This window comes from Typopeltis vanoorti, chromosome 2 (assembly GCF_054136105.1).
Source record: "Typopeltis vanoorti isolate ZY-2024b chromosome 2, IOZ_Tvanoo_1.0, whole genome shotgun sequence".
In the NCBI taxonomy this organism is placed as follows: Eukaryota; Metazoa; Arthropoda; class Arachnida; order Uropygi; family Thelyphonidae; genus Typopeltis; species Typopeltis vanoorti.
This window is the reverse complement of record NC_143550.1, coordinates 16,130,971-16,153,400: the sequence shown is the minus strand read 5'-3', so window position 1 is coordinate 16,153,400 and position 22,430 is coordinate 16,130,971. Positions and strand designations below refer to the sequence as shown.

The 22,430-nt window shown below is 36.2% G+C and overlaps 1 protein-coding gene across 4 annotated transcripts in view; it reads left to right on the top strand.

Annotated features, from left to right (window-relative positions):
• The first annotated feature begins 2,993 nt into the window (after nucleotides 1–2,993).
• Oseg1 (intraflagellar transport protein Oseg1) overlaps nucleotides 2,994–22,430 on the top strand; it is a 796,421-nt gene continuing 776,984 nt past the window's right edge. For all 4 annotated transcript variants that reach the window (XM_090410292.1, XM_090410285.1, XM_090410300.1 and 1 more), the window contains exon 1: nucleotides 2,994–3,077. In XM_090410292.1, the coding sequence (XP_090266418.1) occupies nucleotides 3,019–3,077 (59 nt within the window). In that variant the 5' untranslated portion in view covers nucleotides 2,994–3,018. The remainder of the gene's footprint in view (nucleotides 3,078–22,430) is intronic.

The window sequence follows — 22,430 nt, the reverse complement described above, 5'->3', positions numbered from 1 at the left end:
CCCAGCACGTAATATTACATTATCTCGATGCCGTAACTAGGATGAGAACAATAAAACTGGTATCTTGGAAATGTTCAATAAATAGTTCGGAAGCATATTTCATGCAAAAGACAGTATTGGATATTGAGAAGAGAGTGGATTAAGATAGAATTCAGAAAATCGATGGATGTGAAGCGTCTGAATATTTAGATATTTAGTAAGTTGAAAGTTCAGAGTCTGCTATTTGTCCAAAATGGAATACACTATAGTGGAATTGCACTGGAGAAGATTGTAGAAACAAGAATTCTGTGAGATGCAGTTTGTGAAGTTAGCTACAGAATGTCAAAATTTCGGAAATGATAATGAAAATTTTAGGACACATTTTAGGATAATAAGAGATATTTTGGAACCAGCAGAGGAGGAGAAGATGTTATCAAGAAACAGGTAGACAGCGAATGCAGAGAAAAAAAGCCACAGTGACTGAATGAAAAGCAGAAGAATGCAATGATGAATTTGAAAAAAATGACACCAGAAATTTGTACTAAACAACGAATGGAATTGTAAAAAGAGCTACTCCACCTACCATATCACAATGCTCAATGGAGACAAGGTAACAGGAAATTTGACGGAAGGGAGCAACTTCCGATGGAAGAAACACCATTATAAAATCTGGAAATGATATTGTTCTGATAGACAGTAATTTAGAGAACCTAAATTCAATGGTTTCTAATCAAAATTTATGCAGCAAAGAAAGTTAGATAGGTCGTTTTAGCCTATCTAACTTTTGGCGGCTGAGAAGGAAACTCTCTTCAAACTCTTCAACTCTGCTGGCAGCCAATCAGGGATAGCTGGCCCAAGGCTATCACTAATTTAAGCAGCACACAGTGAAGAGACGGCTAACAAGTGCCGTCATCTCGTTATGATAATAGGCAGAGTGAAAAGATACGTCAGTGTTACAATAAATAAAAGAATAGAACAAGAGGACAGCTTTAGTAATATTGGATCCTTAATCACTGAAGATCCAAGGTACATGAAACTATCAAGCATAGAATAACTCTAGGATGGCCAGCAATGAAAAAGTTAAATAACATATGGAGAAAAAATAGCCATAGACTAAAGAGTAAACTTTTCAACTCAGCGATCCTTCCATTGGTGCTGTACTCATCTGAGTATTGGATTATTGGCATGCGAGAAGAAAATTAAAACATCAGCTAATGCCTTTTATTCCTCTGTAGAGAGCTGGCAAGGCCTTTTTAGCCCTATCTAACTTTTGGGCCTGAGAGAGAAGTTCAATCTCCACTGGAAGCCAATCAGAGACAGCTGGCCGAAGACTATTACTAATTATACATGGTACTGATGAAGAGAGGTGGCTGACAAGTGCAGTTATCTAATGGTCCCTAATCCTAACGCTATGTTTTATTGTCTGAAAACAGTTTTGTTCTGCAGTCGATTTTCTTCAGTTTAAGGGACAAAAAAAAACTGTAGTTTCTTGGAGAAAAAATCCAGCTTGCCCTTGTCAGAGCTCGACTAACTCCGGAACCCGTCGAAAAAAGGAAGTAAAAGATCCTCTATTTGGCGACTAGAATAGAACTTTCAACGCTATTCCTTCGGGCCGTCGGCCATGGATGGCATATGCCACTGAGCTACACAGACTACACTGAAAACATCCTAAATAGGCTACAGGATGAAAAACCCAAGTTTCATAAATGACAACTACAGCGATTGGAGTACATAGCCAGGATGTGCCAAGAAATGCTGTCTTATGTCCTTTACGGAAGAGTTGAAAGTGAACAAGGCAGAAGAAGAACACCGAGAAGATGGCGTGAAGCCATGAAGATGCGATCAAGACTCACATCATTCCAGCAGATGGAAAAGCTGGCAGAGGACAGAATCCAATAGCTGAAAAGAATTCATGGAACACTTCGGATGAGAATGATGACATATTATATATGGATTTGTAACATGTTATTGTCATTTTGATAATATCCACTAGAAACCAGCCAGAAAAAATTCAATAGCTAGGTTTATGAAGGAAAATATATGGCAACAAATAATTTTTCATATTATTTAGTTAAAAATAAAAATAAACAGCTAACGCCTTTTATTCCCTTATAGGGAGTAGGCGAGGCCTTTATACCCTATCTAGCTTTTGGAGACTGAGTGGGCAGTTCAATCTCCACCAGTAGCTAATCCGAGATAGCTGGCCCATGTCTATCACTAATTGTAGCAGCCACCGATGAAGAGGCTGGCAAGCAAACAACTGCTACCATCTCTTGGTACCTAACCCTAACAAGATATGTCACTGTCTGAAATAATGTTGATACTACGGTCGATTTGCTTGAGTTCACGCGATGAAAAACTCGAGTTTCCGGGAGGAAAAACACACTTGCCTGTGCCAGAGATCGACTAACTCGGGAACCGGTCGAAGAAAGGCTTAGAAAAAGTTCCTCCAATCGGCGACTAGACTTGAACTGAAGTGAAACTTCGAGCGACCAAGCGCAGAGGACGCAAGCGCTACTTAGTTGAATGGAAAAATGTTATGGTCAGTAACCTTTCAAAACAGCCAAATTCGGTAAATTTGGGCATAAAAAAGGCCATTATGGGAACTGTATTAAGGCATCTGTACTTCAGCTTTGTTTTCAATGGGATTTAATTGCACAAATGCAAAATATGAGTCATATTATTGCTTATAATGTATATTTAATTATGGGCTAAGAAGTTTCGAAACCAGTTTGGAACTATGATTAATTGGCATAAAAAAAGGCCATTATGGGAACTCCATTAAGGCATCTGTATTTCAGCTTCGTTTTCAATGGGATTTAATTGCACAAATGCAAAATATGAGTTTTATATTATTGCTTATAATGCATATTCTGGGCTAAGAAGTTTCAAAACCAGTTCGGAACAATGATTATGATTCCGTTTATAAAACGTATCGTATCCGTCATTGCTGAATATCGTTTTCACATTAGTCCGTAAGTAGTTACCAATTTCCAAGTAGCTTAGCGGGACATTCTATCATGCTTAAATAGCCGAAAGATGCGCTCCGTACCTGCTTGGGAAGATAAAATACGAGATAGAGATAATACACAGCAGTGGTATTGATTCTTGATTTAATTTTTCCGAACAGTTCAGTTTGTTATTTAATATATTTAATGTCGAAGCAGCATTTGTATGCTTAACGTAACATTAACTGGGATGGAGTTCGGGCAATTCTGACATATCTCATTGAAGGTTGCACACGTTTTAGCTCAAGCGTTAAATCATGAGGAATCCATAATTTCTGTTTCTCTCTCTAATATGTATGCACACATCCATACTTTTGTGCATGCATAAACATCTGCATACGTGAGTTCTGCGGATTTCCCATCTATAGGCCAGTCAAGCAGTATAAAGAACCAAGCCAGATGCCTGTTTTAATAATTATTTTATTGAAATTATAATAGATTAATTAAAATTAACCGTTTTAATTATTTATCACTATGTAACAGGTTTAAGAAAATGGTTTTTATTAATTTGTTATTCATGAAAATAAACTATGGGAAGAATATAGTAGTACTATATATATTTCCTATTGCTGTATCTGTGTACTATATATACATATAAGGTTTTTCTCCCCAGTTTATCTGGGGTTTTTCCTCCCGCAAGCAACAAATTGGCCCTGTAAACACACACAAGCTACAGCCACGGGATATACTAGAGGCATAAGGCTAGTCACCTTATCCTTGCCAGCAAAGGTTGGTCAATTCAATTGGTAGAGCCTCTGCTTCTAATGGCTCATGTAAAAAGTTAAGCAAGTTTGAGCGCGGTTTGTAGTTGGAGGGATCAATCTTTTGATGCTGTTGCCACACTCTCCCTCGATGAGTCTTTGGACTCCCTGGAGGTGTCAAATAATAATAATAATATATATATATATATATATATATATATATATAAAACAGGGTTTTTCTCCCCATTTCAGCTGGGATTTTTCCTCCCGCAAGCAGACAAGCTACAGCCACAGGATATACAAGAGGTATAGGGCTAGTCACCTTATCTTTGAGACAGGTACAACTTAGAAAGGGTTTAAGTTAGCTCTGTAACAGGCCAGTAGCCCTAATACATAGAAGGGAGAATTATAATATATATTTCCTAATGCTGGCCTGGTTGGCCGATTGGTTAGCGTATCTGGTCTCCAGCCAAAAGGCTGCGGATTTGAATCCTGCCGTGGGCATGGATGTCTGTGAAAGTACTAGTGGTGGTAGTCGGCATTGGTGTTAGATGAAAGTTGGTGCAGTAGTGAGACGAAGAGTTGTAGAGAAGATGTCCTTCCTCGATGAGTCTTTGGACTCCCTGGAGGTGTGATATAATAATAATATTTTGGCTGGATAAAGAGTGTAATTTGCTGGCAGGAGTGTTACTTATGATAATTGAATTGTGCCTACTCAGGGTAGAGAATTTGGAAGTAAATGGCACTGTGATGGTTTTGAGATTGTATGGAAGTGAAGTAGAGGTGGATATGAAATCATATCTAATAGCTAATGAAATCATACAGTGATTGCTGATGAAAAAGTATAAAGATGGAGACAGAGGGGGTGGTAGCTGCATGAGGAATAGGACTCTAGCTAAGAAAGTGACTAGTATAGTAAGAAAGGCAAAATTGGAATATGAGAAGATACTATCTCTGGAATCCATTGAAAATCCCAGGGAATTGTTGGGGCCAGTAGGAATGACCTTGTTAGATGGAAATATGGTCACGTGATTAATGCAGATGACAAGTAAAGTTATTTAATGATCATTGTAGTGGGATATTTCAACCTGGAACAGACTTTATTCTTAGGTAGTATGGATTGAACATTTTGAAGTGCATCAATCAGAGAATACTGAGTTGTCTGAAAGGTGGTGTGTGTGTGTGTGTTTGGGAGTAGGGGGGGGGTAGAACCAAATTACATTTTGCTATGTGTAAGACAGTGTGCTAATAAAGTGACAATTCTGTTGTTACAGCTGTTCACCAAATGTCAAGTTACAGAAAGGTCCCAAAAGACAGGATAAGATAGTGCCATTGCATAAGGGTGGTTATAGTCTGGAGGCCATCAACAAGATCAAATCTGATTTCTTGGGTTTATTTATACCTGCAACCTTTTTTAGCCAAACACTTATCAGCTATAGTTTTTTTTTTTCATCCTCCAAGAAACTTGGGAAACTTTTCTGTTCAAGACACTACATTTGTGCAACTACATAAACTATAAATCCATCTAACTATGAAATACTGCTCATGATTTAAGGTAGTGGACCCATAAACCCAAGATTGCTTGATGCCACACAGAAGAGGGCAATCCTATTAATTGATGACTGCTTTTTCATCGATTAGTGCAATCGTTCTCTCATAGAAGTTCAGTTTATTTCCCTTCCATTCTGTAGATATTTTCATGGAATCATAGTGACCAGTTCATCAGAACTGGTCACAGATTTCACCTCTCTCTTCGAAGACTAATAACAAGAGCAGCTGTTAGTCAACCACCATTTTCGATCCACTTCTGAACTTTCATCTACCTCTGTTTTTTTGGAATAACCCCTCTCTCTCTCTCTCTCCTCCCGTTTCTCCAATAACTAAACCTTCCATTGTTCAAGAAACAAGTGAATAGATTCCTTTTGTCTTCTTACTTACACATAGCACTAACGTGCTATAGGTCTTGTGACCTTTACTGTGTGGACCTGATATAAAAAAGAACACTATATGGCTTATGCAGAAATTGCAAATTTAAAGAATATATGGCACTGTTTAATTTTGAGCAGGATAAAATTGAATTTCATACTGAAAAGAAGAGTGTGTAAGAAAATTTTAAAATGAATCAAGGTTGCATGGCTTTATATACAAGCATCATTGAAGAAAAAATGAAAGAATTTGTAAACAAGAACCAAACCTTGGAGATTCAGTAGCAAATCCTGAAGAAAACATTGATGGATTCTGCCAGAGAGGAATGTGGTGAGGACAGTAAGGATAGAAAAATCAGAACTCCATGGTGTACTCAGGAAGTTAAAGATGCAGTCAAGGAAAAGAAGAAAGCATATGGAAAGTTCTTTGCAAGTAAATCAGCTCATGCTCTTAGGGAATACAGAGAAAAATGTAAGAAAGCAAAGCACTGGGTAAAACTAACTAAACAAAAGTCATGGGAAGATTTTGGTATTTATTTGGTAAAATAAATACCAGGAAGTTGGCAAAATATTTTTAGCAATATGCTAGCCTTTTATGATAAAGTTACAAGAGCATTAGATGAGGAAAAGGCATATACTGCCATTTTCTTAGACTTAGCGAAGGCATTTGACAGGGTGCCACATGATAAGCTGATATTTAAGTTGCAGCACATGGGTCTGGATGTCAGATTGGTCAACTGGATTCAGGATTGGCCGTCCAATCAGAGAGTTGTGCATGGTGAGGAAGTTTCAAGGAAGCAGAGGGTTACAATTTGGATCCCATAGGGCTCAGTACTCGGACTTATATTGTTTAACCTTTATATCAATGACATTGTCAGTGGATTGCAATGGAATATTCAGTTGTTTGCAGATGATGTGAAGCTGGGAAGGATTATTAGTAATAGTGCAAATGCGGCAGCCCTGCAAGAGGATTTGAATAAGCTAGATAGATGGGCAAAATGCTGCATTAAACCGACACCCCCATTCAGTCGGTTTAATGCAGCAAAATGTAAGGTCTTGAGGTTTGGGAAACATTGATGGGACACTGCATACTCTATGGGAGGAGTTATACTGGAGGAAGTAAGGGGAGACAAGAGATCTGGGGTTGATGATTGATAGAAACCTGAAATTTAGGGGACATATTGCAAAGGTGGTGAAGGTAACACGGAGGATTGCTGCAATTATGAGAAGGACACTGACCTGCAGAGATAAAACAGTTATCATTCTGTTGTATAAGACCCTGATCAGACCACACTTGGACTATTATTCTCAGATTTGGTCCCCAGGATTTGAAGGGGATAAATTAACTGTGAAAAGGGTACAAAGGCAGATAACATAGATGGTTTTCAGGACTGTACAATGATAGTTATGAGGGTCGGCTGAGGTAATGTGGGCTGCAGAGCTTGCTGGATAGAAGAAGGAGAGGTGATATGATTGAGACTTTTAAACTGTTGAGAGGTGGTTACAGGGTTGACACCGGGGAGTTCTTTCGCTTGGTTGAACAGCAGGAAGGAGTGATGACAAGAGGCCATTCCTGGAAGTTACGAAAGGAAACTGTGTGAAAGAGGGTGAGGAGCGGTTTCTTTGTGTGGAGGGTGGTTGAACCATGGAATGCATTGCCTGATGGAGTAGTGAGAGCGAGAATGGTCAGTGAGTTCAAGGAGTGGTATGATAGACTTTGTGTTTCTTAGAGGGGGGGGGGACCTCCCACAATGAATCTTTTGGCTCCATGGAGGCCTGAATAATAATAATAATATTCTGGAGGCTATTGAAAAGCTTAGAAATGGAAGAAAAAAAAAAGGTGACATGAAAACTAAGATAAAGATATTCTAGATATCTGGAGCAATCACTTTGAAAGACTGCTAAATGAAACAAGCAGTGTCAGCACAATGGCAGAATTCTCCCAACAGGAATGCAGTTAGGAATAGATATCCATATTTGAAGTAGAAAAAGTCATCAAACAGCTGGAGTAAAAGCTGGAGAAAGACAGCTGGAGTAGATGAAATTCAGCAAGAAATGCTCAGATATGGAGATATAAAAGTTTTACAGTGGCTGCATTGTATAATTCAGAAGGCCTGGTCAGAGGGTCGAATTTCAGAGCAAAGCTCTCATAGTACCCATGTATAAAACAGAAATAAAACTGAATGTGAAAATTACAGAGGTATTTCCCTACTGAGCGTTCCAAGTAAGATTTAGGCAAATATACTTGAGAAACAGCTAAGAAAAATTGTGGAAGGGAAGCTTGATGAAGAACAAGGCTGGATTCAGGCCAAATAGAGGTTGTCAGGATCAAATTTTCAATTTAAGACAATTAGTTGAGAAATCTTGGAAATGTAAGAAGGATTTGTATATAAGTTTTGTTCATCTGGAAAAAGCATATGACAAAGTGCCAACAGGAAAGCTCTTCAAAACGTTACAGTTATATGGTGTAAATGGGGCATTATATCAAGCAATACATAGTCTCTGTTTAAGTTGTAAGTCAGCAGTTAGAATTGAAGGAGGTACAGGAAGATGGTTTGAAGTAAAATCAGGGGTGCAACAAAGGTGGAAATTATATCCTCTGTTATTCATTAGCTATATGGATCACATTATGATATTAAAATTGTGATGTTAAGCTTAGCTCTTTACTCAGATGATGTTATACTTCAGAATAAATTGAGGACAAGTCTGCAAAATTCCCTGACTAAATCGAATAACTGTTGTAATGAATTTGGTATGAAAATAGGCAACAAAAAGACAAAGACAATGAAAAGAGGCAAAAACATTGGAAACATCAACTGTATCCTGAATGGTGAACCTATAGAACCTATAGTGAAGATGGTAAATTAAATATGGAAATAGACAGCAGAATAAGTTAAGCTGGTATGGTAAGAAGTCAGATGAATAAATTTAAAATGGAATAAGAAAGAAATTAGTTTAAACACCAAGTTAGACAAGTTAGTGTTCAAACCAATTTTAATTTATGGATCTGAGAGCTAGGTTAAAAATAAATTACTTGATAAAAGACTAGAGACGTATGATATGAGAGTTCTGAGAAAGATTAGTAGAGTGGGCATATGGCATCAATGGCAGTATCACATCAAAAATGAGGAAATTAGAACTTGCCATGTTAGCATTCAGGAATGTGTTGGTAGAGCTAATCTCAGGTGATGTGGTCACTTAAACAGAATGGGAGAAGAATGATTAGCAGAAGAAATGTTCTTTGTCAGGTTGGTAGAAAAAAGACCCAGAGGAAACTAAGATGTAGATGGATTGATTGATACAGTAAAAAAACACCTTAAAAGAAAGAAATATAAGATCTGATAATATTGGAGTCTTGACAGATAACAAGTTAATTTGGAGGAAAATTATTTATTGGATGTTAATAATGGTGTAACTTTTTCATGTTGTACTATTGTAATTATCCTGTACACTCCCTGAGGCTACGTATCAGGAATTTGATAATGATGATGATGAAGGATATATGTCATGTCCTACCAAGTGTCATCTCCAACCAGGAGGTTGGTTATTGTGGATCTCCAATTATTTCTCCCTTGAGTTGCTTTCTTGTGCTCTGCATTCTTCAGACTCACCCAGTCGTTTATGTTTTTGAATCATGTGTGCCACTGTCTTCCTTTATTTTTCTTGCCTTCAGTTAGTCTTTTGAAGATTTTCTTGCCTCATGATATGACCGATGTATATTTTTCTTTTTTTTGTATGTTCCTTATTATTATTATTATGTAACACCTCCAGGGAGTCCAAAGACTCATCGAGGAAGCAGTGTGCCAACAGCATCGAACTATTTATCCCTTCCACCTACTAACTGCGCTCAAACTTGCTTAACTTTTTGCGTGAGCCATTAGTAGCAGAGGCTCTACTAATCGACCAACCTTTGCTGGCAGTTTCAATTTAGTACTTGTCATCTCCAAAACATCATTTCTTTTCCGAATCTACAAGATTTTCAGTGCTCTTCTGTATGGTTACATATTAAAAGCATCAGTTCTAATATCTTATTTATTTGATGCCCATGTTTCCTCTCTATAGAGAAGAAATCAGACCAAATTCAGCATTTAATCATTCTTAATCTATTTTTTTTTGCTTATTTCTTTGATGTTAGTATATTCTTCATTCTGTAAAAGTTATTATTAATATTATGCAGAGTCTCAATGGAGTCTGGAGATTGTGGGAGACTCGCACTAACTGTTTTACCCACAAAACCAGTTGCACATGTCCATTCACTATCAAGGCACCGATAATTCTGGCAATCCATTCCACAAATTCATCACTCCCCATGCAAAAAATCAGTTCTCATACACACCCTTACTAACTGGACTATTACACCACTTTCATGGATGACACTTAGTTCCCTGACTAAATTAAAAAAAATTCCTTTTCATCAATATTATAAAACCCCTTTACTATCTTAAGTTTCTATCATGTCCCCCTCTTTTCTGCCCATCAACTAAACTTTGTAACCTGCACAACTTCAACCTTTCCCCATAGGGAGCATTCCACAGATCTGTCAACAGCTTATTCACTCATCTCTGAATCCTCTCTACGACCTGATCTTCAAAAAACACAGGTAACCAAATCTATGCACAGTAGTCAAGATGTCGGCAAATCATAGCCTTTTAAAGAGTTATAATACCTTCCCTATTTTTACTTGTTAGTGTGTTTTTCAACATCCTAGTAATCCTTTGAGATTATTATTATTATTCAGGCCTCTATGGAGTCAAAAGACTCATTGTGGGAGGTCCTTCCTAAGAACATAAAGTCTGTCAAGACTCATTTAGGGGAGGTCCCCCCCTAAGAAACGCAAAGTCTATCATACCACTCTTTAAACATTGACCGTTCTCGCTCTCACCACTCCATCAGGTAATACATTCCGCTTTACTTTACTAAATTTTGCAATTTGCCTTCTGAACTTCAATCTCTGTCTACCATTATTCCAAAGTAAGTCCCTACTTTCATCATTTTCCTGCAATCTAATGCCATCACTGTGATACAAAGTATATAACCTTTTCAACCCAAATTGCATAACATTGCATTTTGTAACATTAAATTGGCAATCATTATCTTTCACCCACAATTCCAGTTTATTTAAATCATCCTGCAGGATATTTATATCACCTTTACCGACAATTACCCTTCTCGTTTTGCATCATCAACAAACAATTGAATATCTCCCCTTAAAATCTATCCATATATCATAGATATACAAATTAAAGAGTAGTAGTCCTAGTTCAGAACCTGAGGTACTCCACTAATTACTTCATTCTCCTTTATTCCACTCCACCATATACTATTTGATGTTATCATCCTTCTCTTTACAACCCTTCTTGCATGCCAGCGTGGTTGGCTGAGTGGTTAGCGTATTTGAATCTGCTCTCCAGCCAAAAGGCTGTGGGTTCGAATCCCATCGTGGGCATGGATGTTTGTGATTGTCTGTGAAAATACTAGTGGCGATGGTCTTCGGTGGATGGCATTGGTGTAAGTGATGAAGGTAGTTATGGTTGGTGGAATGAGTGGTGAAGACAGAGAGTCTTTGTACTCCGTGGAGGTGTTATGTAATAATAATAATAATAATGTCTGCATGTCAGCCCCCCCCCCAATCCATGTTACTAACTTCATATCCATTCCTATTTCTTCCAACTTTTGTAATAGTTTTCCATGTCACATGCCTTTGCAAAATTCAGCAGTATCATGGTGTTGCCATTTCCTTTATCTAATCCCACTGTCACTTTATCATAAAATGTAAATAAATTACTAAGACAGGATCTTCTGTTTACAAAGCTATGCTGCTCACTAGAGAGTATCATAACCCTATCCATCTACTCTTGGATTTTACCTTTAACCAACTTTTCCGATACTTTAACAATCACTCCTGAGATATTAAGCGGTCTGTAGTTTGTTATTTCTCTCTTGGAGCTACTTTTATGTAATGGAACCTTGCCTGAACCGAGACCTAGATTAAACAGCTTCATTAGAGGTACTGCCAGTTCTCTTGCACATTTTCACATAGTACATGGACTGACATGTCATCTAGTCTTGCTGCTGTATTCACATTGATATTTTTCAATATTCTTGAACACATGTTTATCTACCTCAATTTTGACATGCATCTCGGCCACATTGGCGACTGCAAAATCTCCACCTGGATGATACACCTTTGCAAAATGATCACTCAGCAGCTCAACTGTTTCTTTTGCCTCTGTCATCTTCTTACCATCAGCATTGCTTAAAGTCCTCCTACTGTAGTCATTCTCTTACTTGCTACATAATGAAAGAAAACTCTTTTGAATTTACTTTGGTCTCCTTAGCTAATTTTCTTTTAATCTGATATGTATAGTATTTCTTTCCATACTAGTCACCCTTCTTGCTTGCACTTAGTACTTCTCATGAGTATGCTGATCACCTTTTTCTTTATATGCTCACACAGGTTTTATTTTTATTTTTATACAGCTCCTGCTTTATCTCTCTTCCTCCCTCTCTCCTCATCTTCTTAATCCCCACTTAGTTTATCCACCTAATGTTGAGCATGTAGTCTGGTACTGCTTCTCTCATGCAATCTCTCACCACTTTCCATGTACTACTGATATTCTTTTCTTCTTCTTCAAGCTTCTGAAGCCATGGCACTGCTCCAAGATGCATCCTAAGTCTGTCATAATTACCAGTTTTATAATTCAACATAAACTCTTTTTTGACTTTGAATTTTACATGTTTAGCAACTTCTCAGAACAAGACTGCATAGTTAATCTCCCTAATTGGTGACAGTGTCTACCTTTGGTATGGATATATCTTTTTTTATATATAATTTTGACCGAGTTGAACTGATGGATGCCATACATTCTTCTCCCTTCTTTCTGATACGTCTGACATTTGTGTACATGTATTTCAACATCCCCTTGGACCCATAATCACCTTTGTGTTATGTCATTACCAACCCGTTTGAATCTGAAACCTCTGAAATTGTATTTAGCATTGCATTACCATCTCTGTACACACATTCAGTTATCTCATGAGTGGCCAGACACATGCTCTAGTTATGACACTACCATAATTTTTTCCTGTTTCTTCTTGAATTTAATATAAGGCCATATTTTTTTACTCTGTATTTATTTGCTCTGTTAACTTCTGCAAGTCTTCATCTTTCTCAGCAGTCTTGTTTTGCACTTCAAAATCTCACTTAACAGTTTCTCCAAACATCCGACTCCAAAACTATTCAAATGTTGTCCATCAAGTATATATAATCCTTTCATCCTTCAAAATCATTCCATACATCTATAAACTACATGCCATTCCTCCTGCACAATCTTCTCATTGACTCATTAGCAATCAGGGTCTATCTTCTCAACTCTTGCCTATCATACCAAAGCAGCAGACTCACAACTTTACATTCTTACTCTTAATTTTTTTCTTTCTTTCAACAACTCTTTTGAATTGCAAAATCAACCTTTCATAGGTTAGTTTTGCAATTTCTGTTCTTTTCCTAATCTTTCTTTTGCATTTCTTGTAATGTAACATTTTCTTGTTCTATTATAATTTGGCTTTCTACTTTAATTTTTAAATTTGAGGGTGTATTTTTTTCTGCTTACTGTCATAACTTTTTCCTCTTTCTTTTTGAATTTAATATAAGGCCATATTTTTTTACTCTGTATTTATTTGTTCTGTTAACTTCTGCAAGTCTTCATCTTTCTCAGCAGTCAATACAGTATCACATGCATAAGAAAGATTATTTATATTTCTATCTCCTGTTATCACTCTCCAGTTCTTCCATACTCTCAGAAATATCTTCACTATAGAGATTGAACAGGACAGCAGAAAGCACATATCCCTGCCTAACACTTTTTTGTATTTGGAAAGTTTCTGATACTATGGTTGATTTTTATATTGCAGTTCGATTCTAGCATATGTAGGATATCAGTCTTATGTTATTCTTTTCTTTAGTAATGTTTCTATTAATTTCTTATGGTGAACACTGTCCAATGCTTTATTATATGTTCAAAGTTTTTTCACTTGGTTATACTATCGATTAAAGATGCTAAGAAATTACATTCTTGGTTTCATCGTTTATCCAAGTATAAGCAAACAAAGTTTATACGTGAAGTAACTTCATTACTGGGCTACTTGTATATAAAAGCTAATGATTTTGCATTAGTTGCCTTAGTATCCCATAATGCAAGGCACATATTCTTATGGGCATGTACAGGGTGTTCGGGATAAATTTGACAGTTTCGTAAGGAAAATGAAAATCTTCTTTGTATCTATTAAATTTAATGAATTGACAAAAAAAACATTACAGGCAGAGTTAATTACAATACTATCAACAAGATTTACTCAAAATAACCACCATTAGCATCGATCACAGCTTCAATTCTGCTTCGGAACCTCGAACAAGCTGATGCTACAGTCTCCCTGGGAAGGGCCGCAAAAACTGTTTTAATTTTATCCATTAACTGGGCTTTTGTATTACTGGAAGTGCGATTGGTGTCTTTTTCAACTGCGCCCCATACAAAATAATCCATGGGGTTAAGGTCTGGGGAGTTTGGAGGCCAAACATTTGGACTGGTGAAGTCGTAGAAATTTTCAGACAACCATTTTTGACTTTTCCCAGAGGTGTGGCAAGGGGCCGAATCCTGCTGCCATACATACGGCCTACCATTGGCTACCCTTGTTATCCAGGGCTTGACTACAGTTAGCAACTCCACGAACAAAGCCCGAATTCCAATGCCAGGGTTCTTCAACACCTGTTCCTGCAGATTTGCGAGGAATTCTGCTGTACGAACGCAATCAGATCGTCTGCTAGGGATCTTTCTTCTTGCTACATCCTCGTAGTCACCATTGCAAGTCTCTAGTTCATGCCTGATTGTTTTTACTGTATTCAGGGAGCATTGGGCAGCAGTCGTAATATCCTTATTTTGATGGCGGGCACGAATCATCATGATACAAGTTATTCTCTTCCATGATTCAGGTGGGTTCCAGCTATCCATCCTTTCTGACATCTTGTATATGAATGAAGAAGGGTCCAAACTTTTAAATGAAGAGAAGTGTGTGTTAATACATGTAACTTACGGAAAAATATAATTAATTATAAATATGTCAAATTTATCCCGAACACCCTGTATAATGCTATTGAGGTCTCATCAGTGGGAGCCAGACCCAGAAGACATACCAAGGCTGAAGTAAAGTCTTGCGTTGTGGGATACTAAAGCAATTGATATGAAGTCATTAGCCTCAATATACAAATAGCCCAGTCATGAAGTTACTTCACACACAAATTTTGTTTGCTTACACTTGGATAAAGGATGAAACCAAGAATATAATTTCTTGACAACTTTAATTTATAGTATAACCAAGTAAAAAAGCTTTCAACATCTATCTCTAATCCAGAGTATTTTAGTAATAAGGTGTGAAACTTTTGACTGCTTTTATATGGGAAATATGACTTCTGCATTATTTCAACCCTACTATCTATTCTGGGTCTGGCTCCTGCTGATGAGACCTAAATAAAGGTTGAAACTGATCTGAGTAGTGGCCTGCCCCATAATGCATAGGAGGTGCAGCTGGTGAAATTTTAAGTGGGGGTGCTGCCTATACAAAATAAAAAAATAATTTTTTTTTTCGTAATCAGTAACCAATTTATTAATAAATAAATCTGTTGATTTTAATAAATTGGTTACTGATTAGAAAAAAAATTTGCTATAATGCTTATAGCAAATTTTAAGTGGGCAGCACCCCCACTTAAAATTTCACTGGCCGCCACTGATGCATAGCATTATACATGCCTGTAAGGATGTGTGCCTTGTATTATGGGGTACTAAGGCAATTGATGTGAAGTCATTAGCCTCTATATACAAGTAGCCTAGTTGTGAAGTTACTTCACAACTAGGCTACTTGGATAAAGGATTAAACCAAAAATATAATTTCTTGGCGTCTTTAACAAACACTTATAGCAACTTATTAATAAGATGTTATCAATAGTTTTCTTCCTAAAGCCTTTTCCCAAATTAATGTGTTATTTGTCTTGTTTTTCAGTACTGTTTGATCTTACAATTTTTTCCCTTCTGGGGCTCTAGGAAATGCATGAATTTTCTGGCTAATTTCTTTTTTATTGCATATATATTTATTGAGATGCCCCCCCCCCCTCCCATATCAGCTTTGCTTATTATATATTCTGATTCCTATGCATCCCTTATTTAATTCAGCATCTTCAAAAAAAAAAATAATAAAATAATAATAAAAAAAAAATAGCCAAAATGCTAAAAATTGTTTTATTGGTTTAGGAACATAAAAATAACCAACACCAACGACCAATAAATGAATTGAATGCAGTTGGTTTTTTACATTCCAGCTTACTTTTTTTTTAGTTTTTTTATTGCTTGATGTTTATGCCAAATTTATTATAGCAGTTATTCAGTTTGGTTATGGAGCTCTGAATATTTGTAGATTAAATTCAGAAAATTTATTTTCCATTCTGCTGAAGGCAGAAAAGTAAGGGCAAATGCAGTGGTATTGGTGAAATAAACTTATCACTTATGAAAAGTGGTGAGTTGTGCCTTTTTCAGAGCAGAAGGGATTTGGAGGAAAATGGAACTAATGGTTTTGAGAGGCATATGATGTAAGGCAGGACTGAATATTTAGTGGGATGTTACTGTAAGCCAGAGATCACAAAGGATGAAGAGCAGAAAGTGCTCAGACAATTGAGTTTGGCAAGTGAAAAACGAGTAATCATTACAGGAGATATTGATTACAGCAGTATAAATTGGGAAGAGGGAACAGCATGTAGAAGTAAGGGATTGGAATTCCTGGAATTATAAAGGGATTAATTATTATTATTATTTCGGGCAACTCCAAGGAGTCGACAGACTCATCAAGGGGTTAATGTCTTAGGCAACATGACTAAGACATGAAGAAGGAACATGATACTCAAGGATTTGTTTCTGGCATCAGAGGATTTGATTATAACTGAGATTCTGCCTTCTCCCCCTAGTTGGAGAGAGTGGCCTTGTGACTATAGACCACGCACTATGGAAAATTTGGAAGTGTGAGATATCATCATAATGACAGACATCATAGAGAAGGAAAATGATGGAGTAGGTGTCCTCCCTCGATGATTCTTTGGACTCCCTGGAGGTGTCATGCAATAATAATAATAATAACGCGAACTATGGATATAGACTACCATATTGGCGTGTTCTAGTCTCATTATCCATCTAATATCCTCTTGACGTCTACCTTGTCTTCTCTTTCCAATTGGTTTATATTTTATAATTTGTTTAGGATATCAGATGTTGGCCATTTGATTTACATGTTCTATCCAATTTTGTTTGTAATTGTTTAGTTTTTCTTCTATTGGTTTTCTTTTTAGTTCTTTAAAAATATCTTTGTCTGCGCAGTTAGCCTAGTGGCTATACGCTTCGCAACCATATGCCTGGGGAAGGAGTGTCCTAGGTTCGATTCCCGGCGGTGACGTGAGGAGCTGAAGGATCTTCCTCAGCCATAGCCAAGTTAGCCAGTCTTGGGCGTGGACAGCAGGGTTTTTCCCCCAGTTTATTCCGGGGTTTTTCATCCTGCAAAGCAGGCAAACTGGCCTTGAGAACTCAACACTACAGGCCATAGGATACACTGGGGCATAAGGGGTGACCACCTTATCCTGTAAACGGAGTGAGGTCTGATGATCAATGGACCCTCGACACCACAAGGTAAAAGAGGGTATAAGGAAGATGATGATGATGAAAAATATCTTTGTTCCTTTTTTGGTCTAATAATGTGTATTTTGCAGTTCTTCTCATGAATCTCATTTCACTTGTTTTTATCCTTTGTTTATTGCAAAAAATTTTGCTGCCATATAATGTGGACACTGCTAAAGTATTGTATACTTTCAAGCATTGGCGCACCCAGGGAGGGAGCCAAGGGGCCCTGGCCCCCTTCAAAAGAAAAAGGAAAAAACACTACAAAAATTTCTAAAAATCTTTCCCTAATTAAAATTCATTTTTTTAAAAAATTTATGTTGTGTCGTGTCTTCTATTTCTATGCTACTTATGAATATGAATTAGCGGTCACATAAGGTGGGAATACCCTACAGCGCTGTGGGATCCTGGCCGCTGTGAACGAAGTAGTGCTCGGGCGCTACTTCGTTTACCCGAGCCGGGCCAGAGGAGATCACGGGTATCATGTATTGGCGATCACTGCAGATGCTGAGTCAGATTTCCCCCCCCCCAAAAAAAAGATTAAATCTTGAGTACTCGGCCCCCTCCAAGATTAAATCCTGAGTGTGGCACTGCTTTCAAGGGTAGTACTTCTTTTTGCACAATATTTGGATTGAGTGTTCTATTTATCAGGCCTATGATCTGTAAAAATTTTGAAGTTTTTAATCTTGTCTTTTTTCTCCTTCATATGGTATTTTATATCCAAGATAACTGAAAGTATTTATTTGTTCTATTATTTTATTTTTAATGGAGTTTGTCCACAAAATACCATTGTTTTAGTTTTATCTATGGATATTTTGGTTCCAAACTGTTCTACTTTTTTTTTTAAATTATATATTGTTCTTTGTAAATTCTCTTCCTTATCTGATATTATTACATGATCATCTGTAAATAATGACTTATTTATTTTGTTATTTTTGGAAATTTTTATACTTGGATTGTTTAAGGTGTTCCACTGTATTAATATTTTTCATTAATATGAAGATTGAAAAAGTGTTGGAGACAGAGGGCATTCCTATCTTACTCTTTGGTTTATAGATTGTTTTTCAGATTTTTTTCATTTATTTTTATTTCATTATCTTTGTATATATTTAATATTGCATGTAGTAAATTATTATGTATATTCATTCTTTGTAATATATCAAATAGCATATATCTTTTTACTTTGTCAGATGTTTATCATAATCTATAATAAAACCCTCTTCTTTTTTCTACAAGTAGTTAGTTTTAAACAAAAAGCTGCATCCATTATATAGCATTTTTTCTAAATCTATTTTGACATTCTAATAACTTTTCACTGTGTATTTAAAATTTTTCATTAAGTATTCTACTGTATTTTTTGTAACATGTATTCAATAAACTAATACCTCTGTAAATAGGTTTTGTTTTATCCTCCTTTTTAAATATAGGGATTACTATACTTGTATTCCATTCTGTTGGTATTTGTCCATTCGTATATATTTTATTTAAAAATTTTAATAATCTCTGATGAATTTTTTTTTCCTTATACAGTTCGGAGTTCATCCCATCTTCTCATGCTGATTTACCATTTTTTTAATTTACTTAAGTTGTCCTTTAATTCTTTCATTGTTATTTTATCATTTAAAGCATTTTGTAAATTTTTGGTGTAAATATTAAAAAAAATTTTTTTTTATGGTAGTATTATCTGTCCAAAATGCAGAAATTGCTTGAATGTTGCTACTTGAAATGTAAGAGGATTGAATAAATGTGGGAAATTGGCTAATGTGATGAGAGAGATGGAGAGATTGAATATTAGTATACTAAGAATAGGTGAAACCTTTTGGAAAGGATCATCTTCCAAATGGCAAGATATATAAAATATATATATCAGGTGATGAAATATCAAGAAGAGGTGTAGCGTTTATTGTAGAGAAGAAAACTAATAAAAACATTACCCATATAATCAAAAAATCAGATAGAGTAATGGCAATTCTAGTGAAATCTAAACCTAGAGATGTGCTGATCATTCAAATATAAGCTCCTACAGAACAGAATAAGGAAGCAGAAATAGATATCATGTATGATGAAATAGAATGGTGTATAAAGGAAGTCGGAGGCAAGAAAGATCGAGTTATTTGTGCTATGGATGACTGGAACGCAAAAGTTGGATCAGAGAGAACATCTACACACGTGGATCCATTTTGATTCAGAATGAGAGAGGACAAAAGCTGATTGATTTCTGTAACAAGCACAATCTCATCATAACTAACACTTATTTTGAGCAAAAACCAACAGTAAGATACACATGGGAAAGTACGGATGGAAGATAAAAAAATCAATTAGACTATATTGTAGTCAGTAAACGTTACTTCAGTGGAATATGAAACTCAAAGGTGATGTCAAGTGCTGACTGTGGATCTGATCATAGACTGGTCTTAATGAAGATGAATATTCCCCTGAAAACAATAAAATTTAAAAGAAGTCAACCCCTGAAATAGGATCTGCAAATGGTACAAAATCCGATAATAAAATCTAAATTTAATGAAAATATTTCAGAACTGTCTGCACAGTTGCAAAACGAAAATGAACCCTCTCAGTGGAATAGACTACAAGCGGCCATCATAACATCTGCTAAAAACACATCAATAAACAAGAAGAAAGAAAGAAAAAACCATGGATAACTCAAGAGGTAATCAACCTTATTGATGAAAGAAGAACATGGAAAAGAGGAGCAAATGAAGAAGAAAGGTTAAGATATAAAACTTTGGATAAAAGAATCAAACAGTTATGTAAACGATTGAAAGAAAACTGGATAAATAGGTAGTACACTGAGATAGAAGAATTACAAAATAGCAACAAAACCAGAGAAGCATTCTTGAAAGTGAAAGAACTTAATGGAAAAACAAAATGCACACAGTCTAAAAACATCAAGGATAAAAATGGAAACATACTCATTGATAAGGAAAAGATAAATGGAAGATGGGTGGAGTACTTATCAGATCTATATGATGGTGATAATGGTAACATGTTAGATGATTCACGTCATCTTAAGTTAAACGTAACAACAGAAACCACTCTACCCACAAGAAAGGAGGTAGAACATGTAATTAAGAATCATAAGAATAATAATAAATCCCCCGGGTGTGATAATATTCTGGCTGAGCTGCTGAAAGCTTTGACTGGCAATAATAACAACTATTTAGTGGAATCCATTCAGGACATCTATAAAACAATACAATTACCTGAAGTTTTTACAACATCTATCTGCATACCAATTCCAAAGAAACATAATGCACAAAATTGTGAGCCTAATATCTCATGCATCTAAAATTATTTTAACCATCGCTAACAAACAAATTGAAAGAGCCATAAGCGGTGAATTGAGTGAACAACAGAAAGGCTTCAAAAGAGGAATGGGAACCATTAATGCTATCCTGGAACTAAAAATACTAATAGAAAGATCACTTGAAAGAAATAGGAACATTTACATATGCTTCATAGACTTTCAGAAAGCTTTTGACCAGGTAAAACATGATAAAATGTTCAATATCTTAGATAAATTAGACATAGAAGGTCATGTACTTAGGATTATAAAAATGATTTACTCCAAACAAAAAATGAAGCTGTTTAACTCTGAGACTGCTGAAGTGAAAATAAAAAGAGTAGTTAGACAAGGTTGTATCCTTTCACCAAATCTATTTAATATCTATAGTGAGACAGTGATGAAAAAGATTGAAAAACAAAAAACAGGAATTAGTATCAATGGTATAAAATACAACAATCTTAGATATGCTGATGATACCATTCTATTAGCAAAAAACAGAAACAAATTAAACAAATTACTGCTGCTACTAATTGAAGAAGGTAAAGATAAAGAATTTAGATTAGATATTAATGCAAAAAAAAAACAAATTTATGAAAATCTCAAAAGAAAGCAGATCTGAGCCAGAAATATTCATAAACAATATGAAAATTGAACATACAACAGAATACAAGTATTTAGGCACCTACTTTACTGCAGATGGAAAGCAAGATAAAGAAATAAAAATAAGAACAGCCATAGCTAAAGATGCATTCTGGAAAAATAAAGATCTACTCAAAAGTTCTGTGAGTATCGCGACAAAGAAAAGAATGATAAGAACATTAGTGTGGCCAATTTTCACATATGAAAGTGAGACCTGGATATTCAAGAAGAGAGTAAGGCAACAGATAATGGCCTTTAAATGTAGTGCTATAGGAGAGCTCTGAAAATCCCATGGACAGAACATGTGACAAATACAGATGTCCTACAGAGAATGAGAACACAGAGATCTTTATTACAGGAAATGATCCAGAGAAAGATGAGATTGGCAGGACGTGTACTGAGAGGTTCAGCAGGACAGAGAATACTAACTATTTTAGAAGGAAAAATTATGGGAAAAGGATCAAGAGGCAAAAAACGAAGGACATGGCTTGAAGATATAAGATCATGGAGAGAATCACATGGCTATGCAGAAATAAAAAGGAAAGCCACCAACAGAGAGAACTGGAAGGACATGGTGCTGCACCCTCTCACTAAGGAAGCTACATGAAGAAGAAGATCTGTCCAAAGGTCCAAAGTAATCCAAGAATTCTTTATTATTATTATTATTATTCAGGCCTCCATGGAGTCAAAAGACTCATCATGGGAGTTCCTTCCGAGGAAACACAAAGTCTATCAAGACTCATCGTGGGAGGTCACTCCTAGGAAACACAAAGTCTATCATACCACTCCTTAAACTCATTTCATGCAAAGAAACCACTCCTTATCCTCTTGTTCACAGTTTCCTTTCGTAACTTCCAGGGTGGCCCCTTGTCATCACTCCTTCCTGCTGTTTAACAAAGCAAAAGAACTCCCCAGTGTCAATCCTGTAACCACCTGTCAACAGTTTAAAAGTCTCAATCATATCACCTCTCCTTCTATCCACCGAATTCTGCAGTCCACATTCCCTCAGGCGATCCTCATAACTAACATTGTACAGTCCTGAAACCATCTTTGTTATCTGCCTTTGTACCCTTTCCACAGTTAATTTATCCCCTTGAAATCCTGGGTACCAAATCTGAGAACAATAGTCTTAGTGTGGTCTGATCAGAGTCTTATACAACAGAATG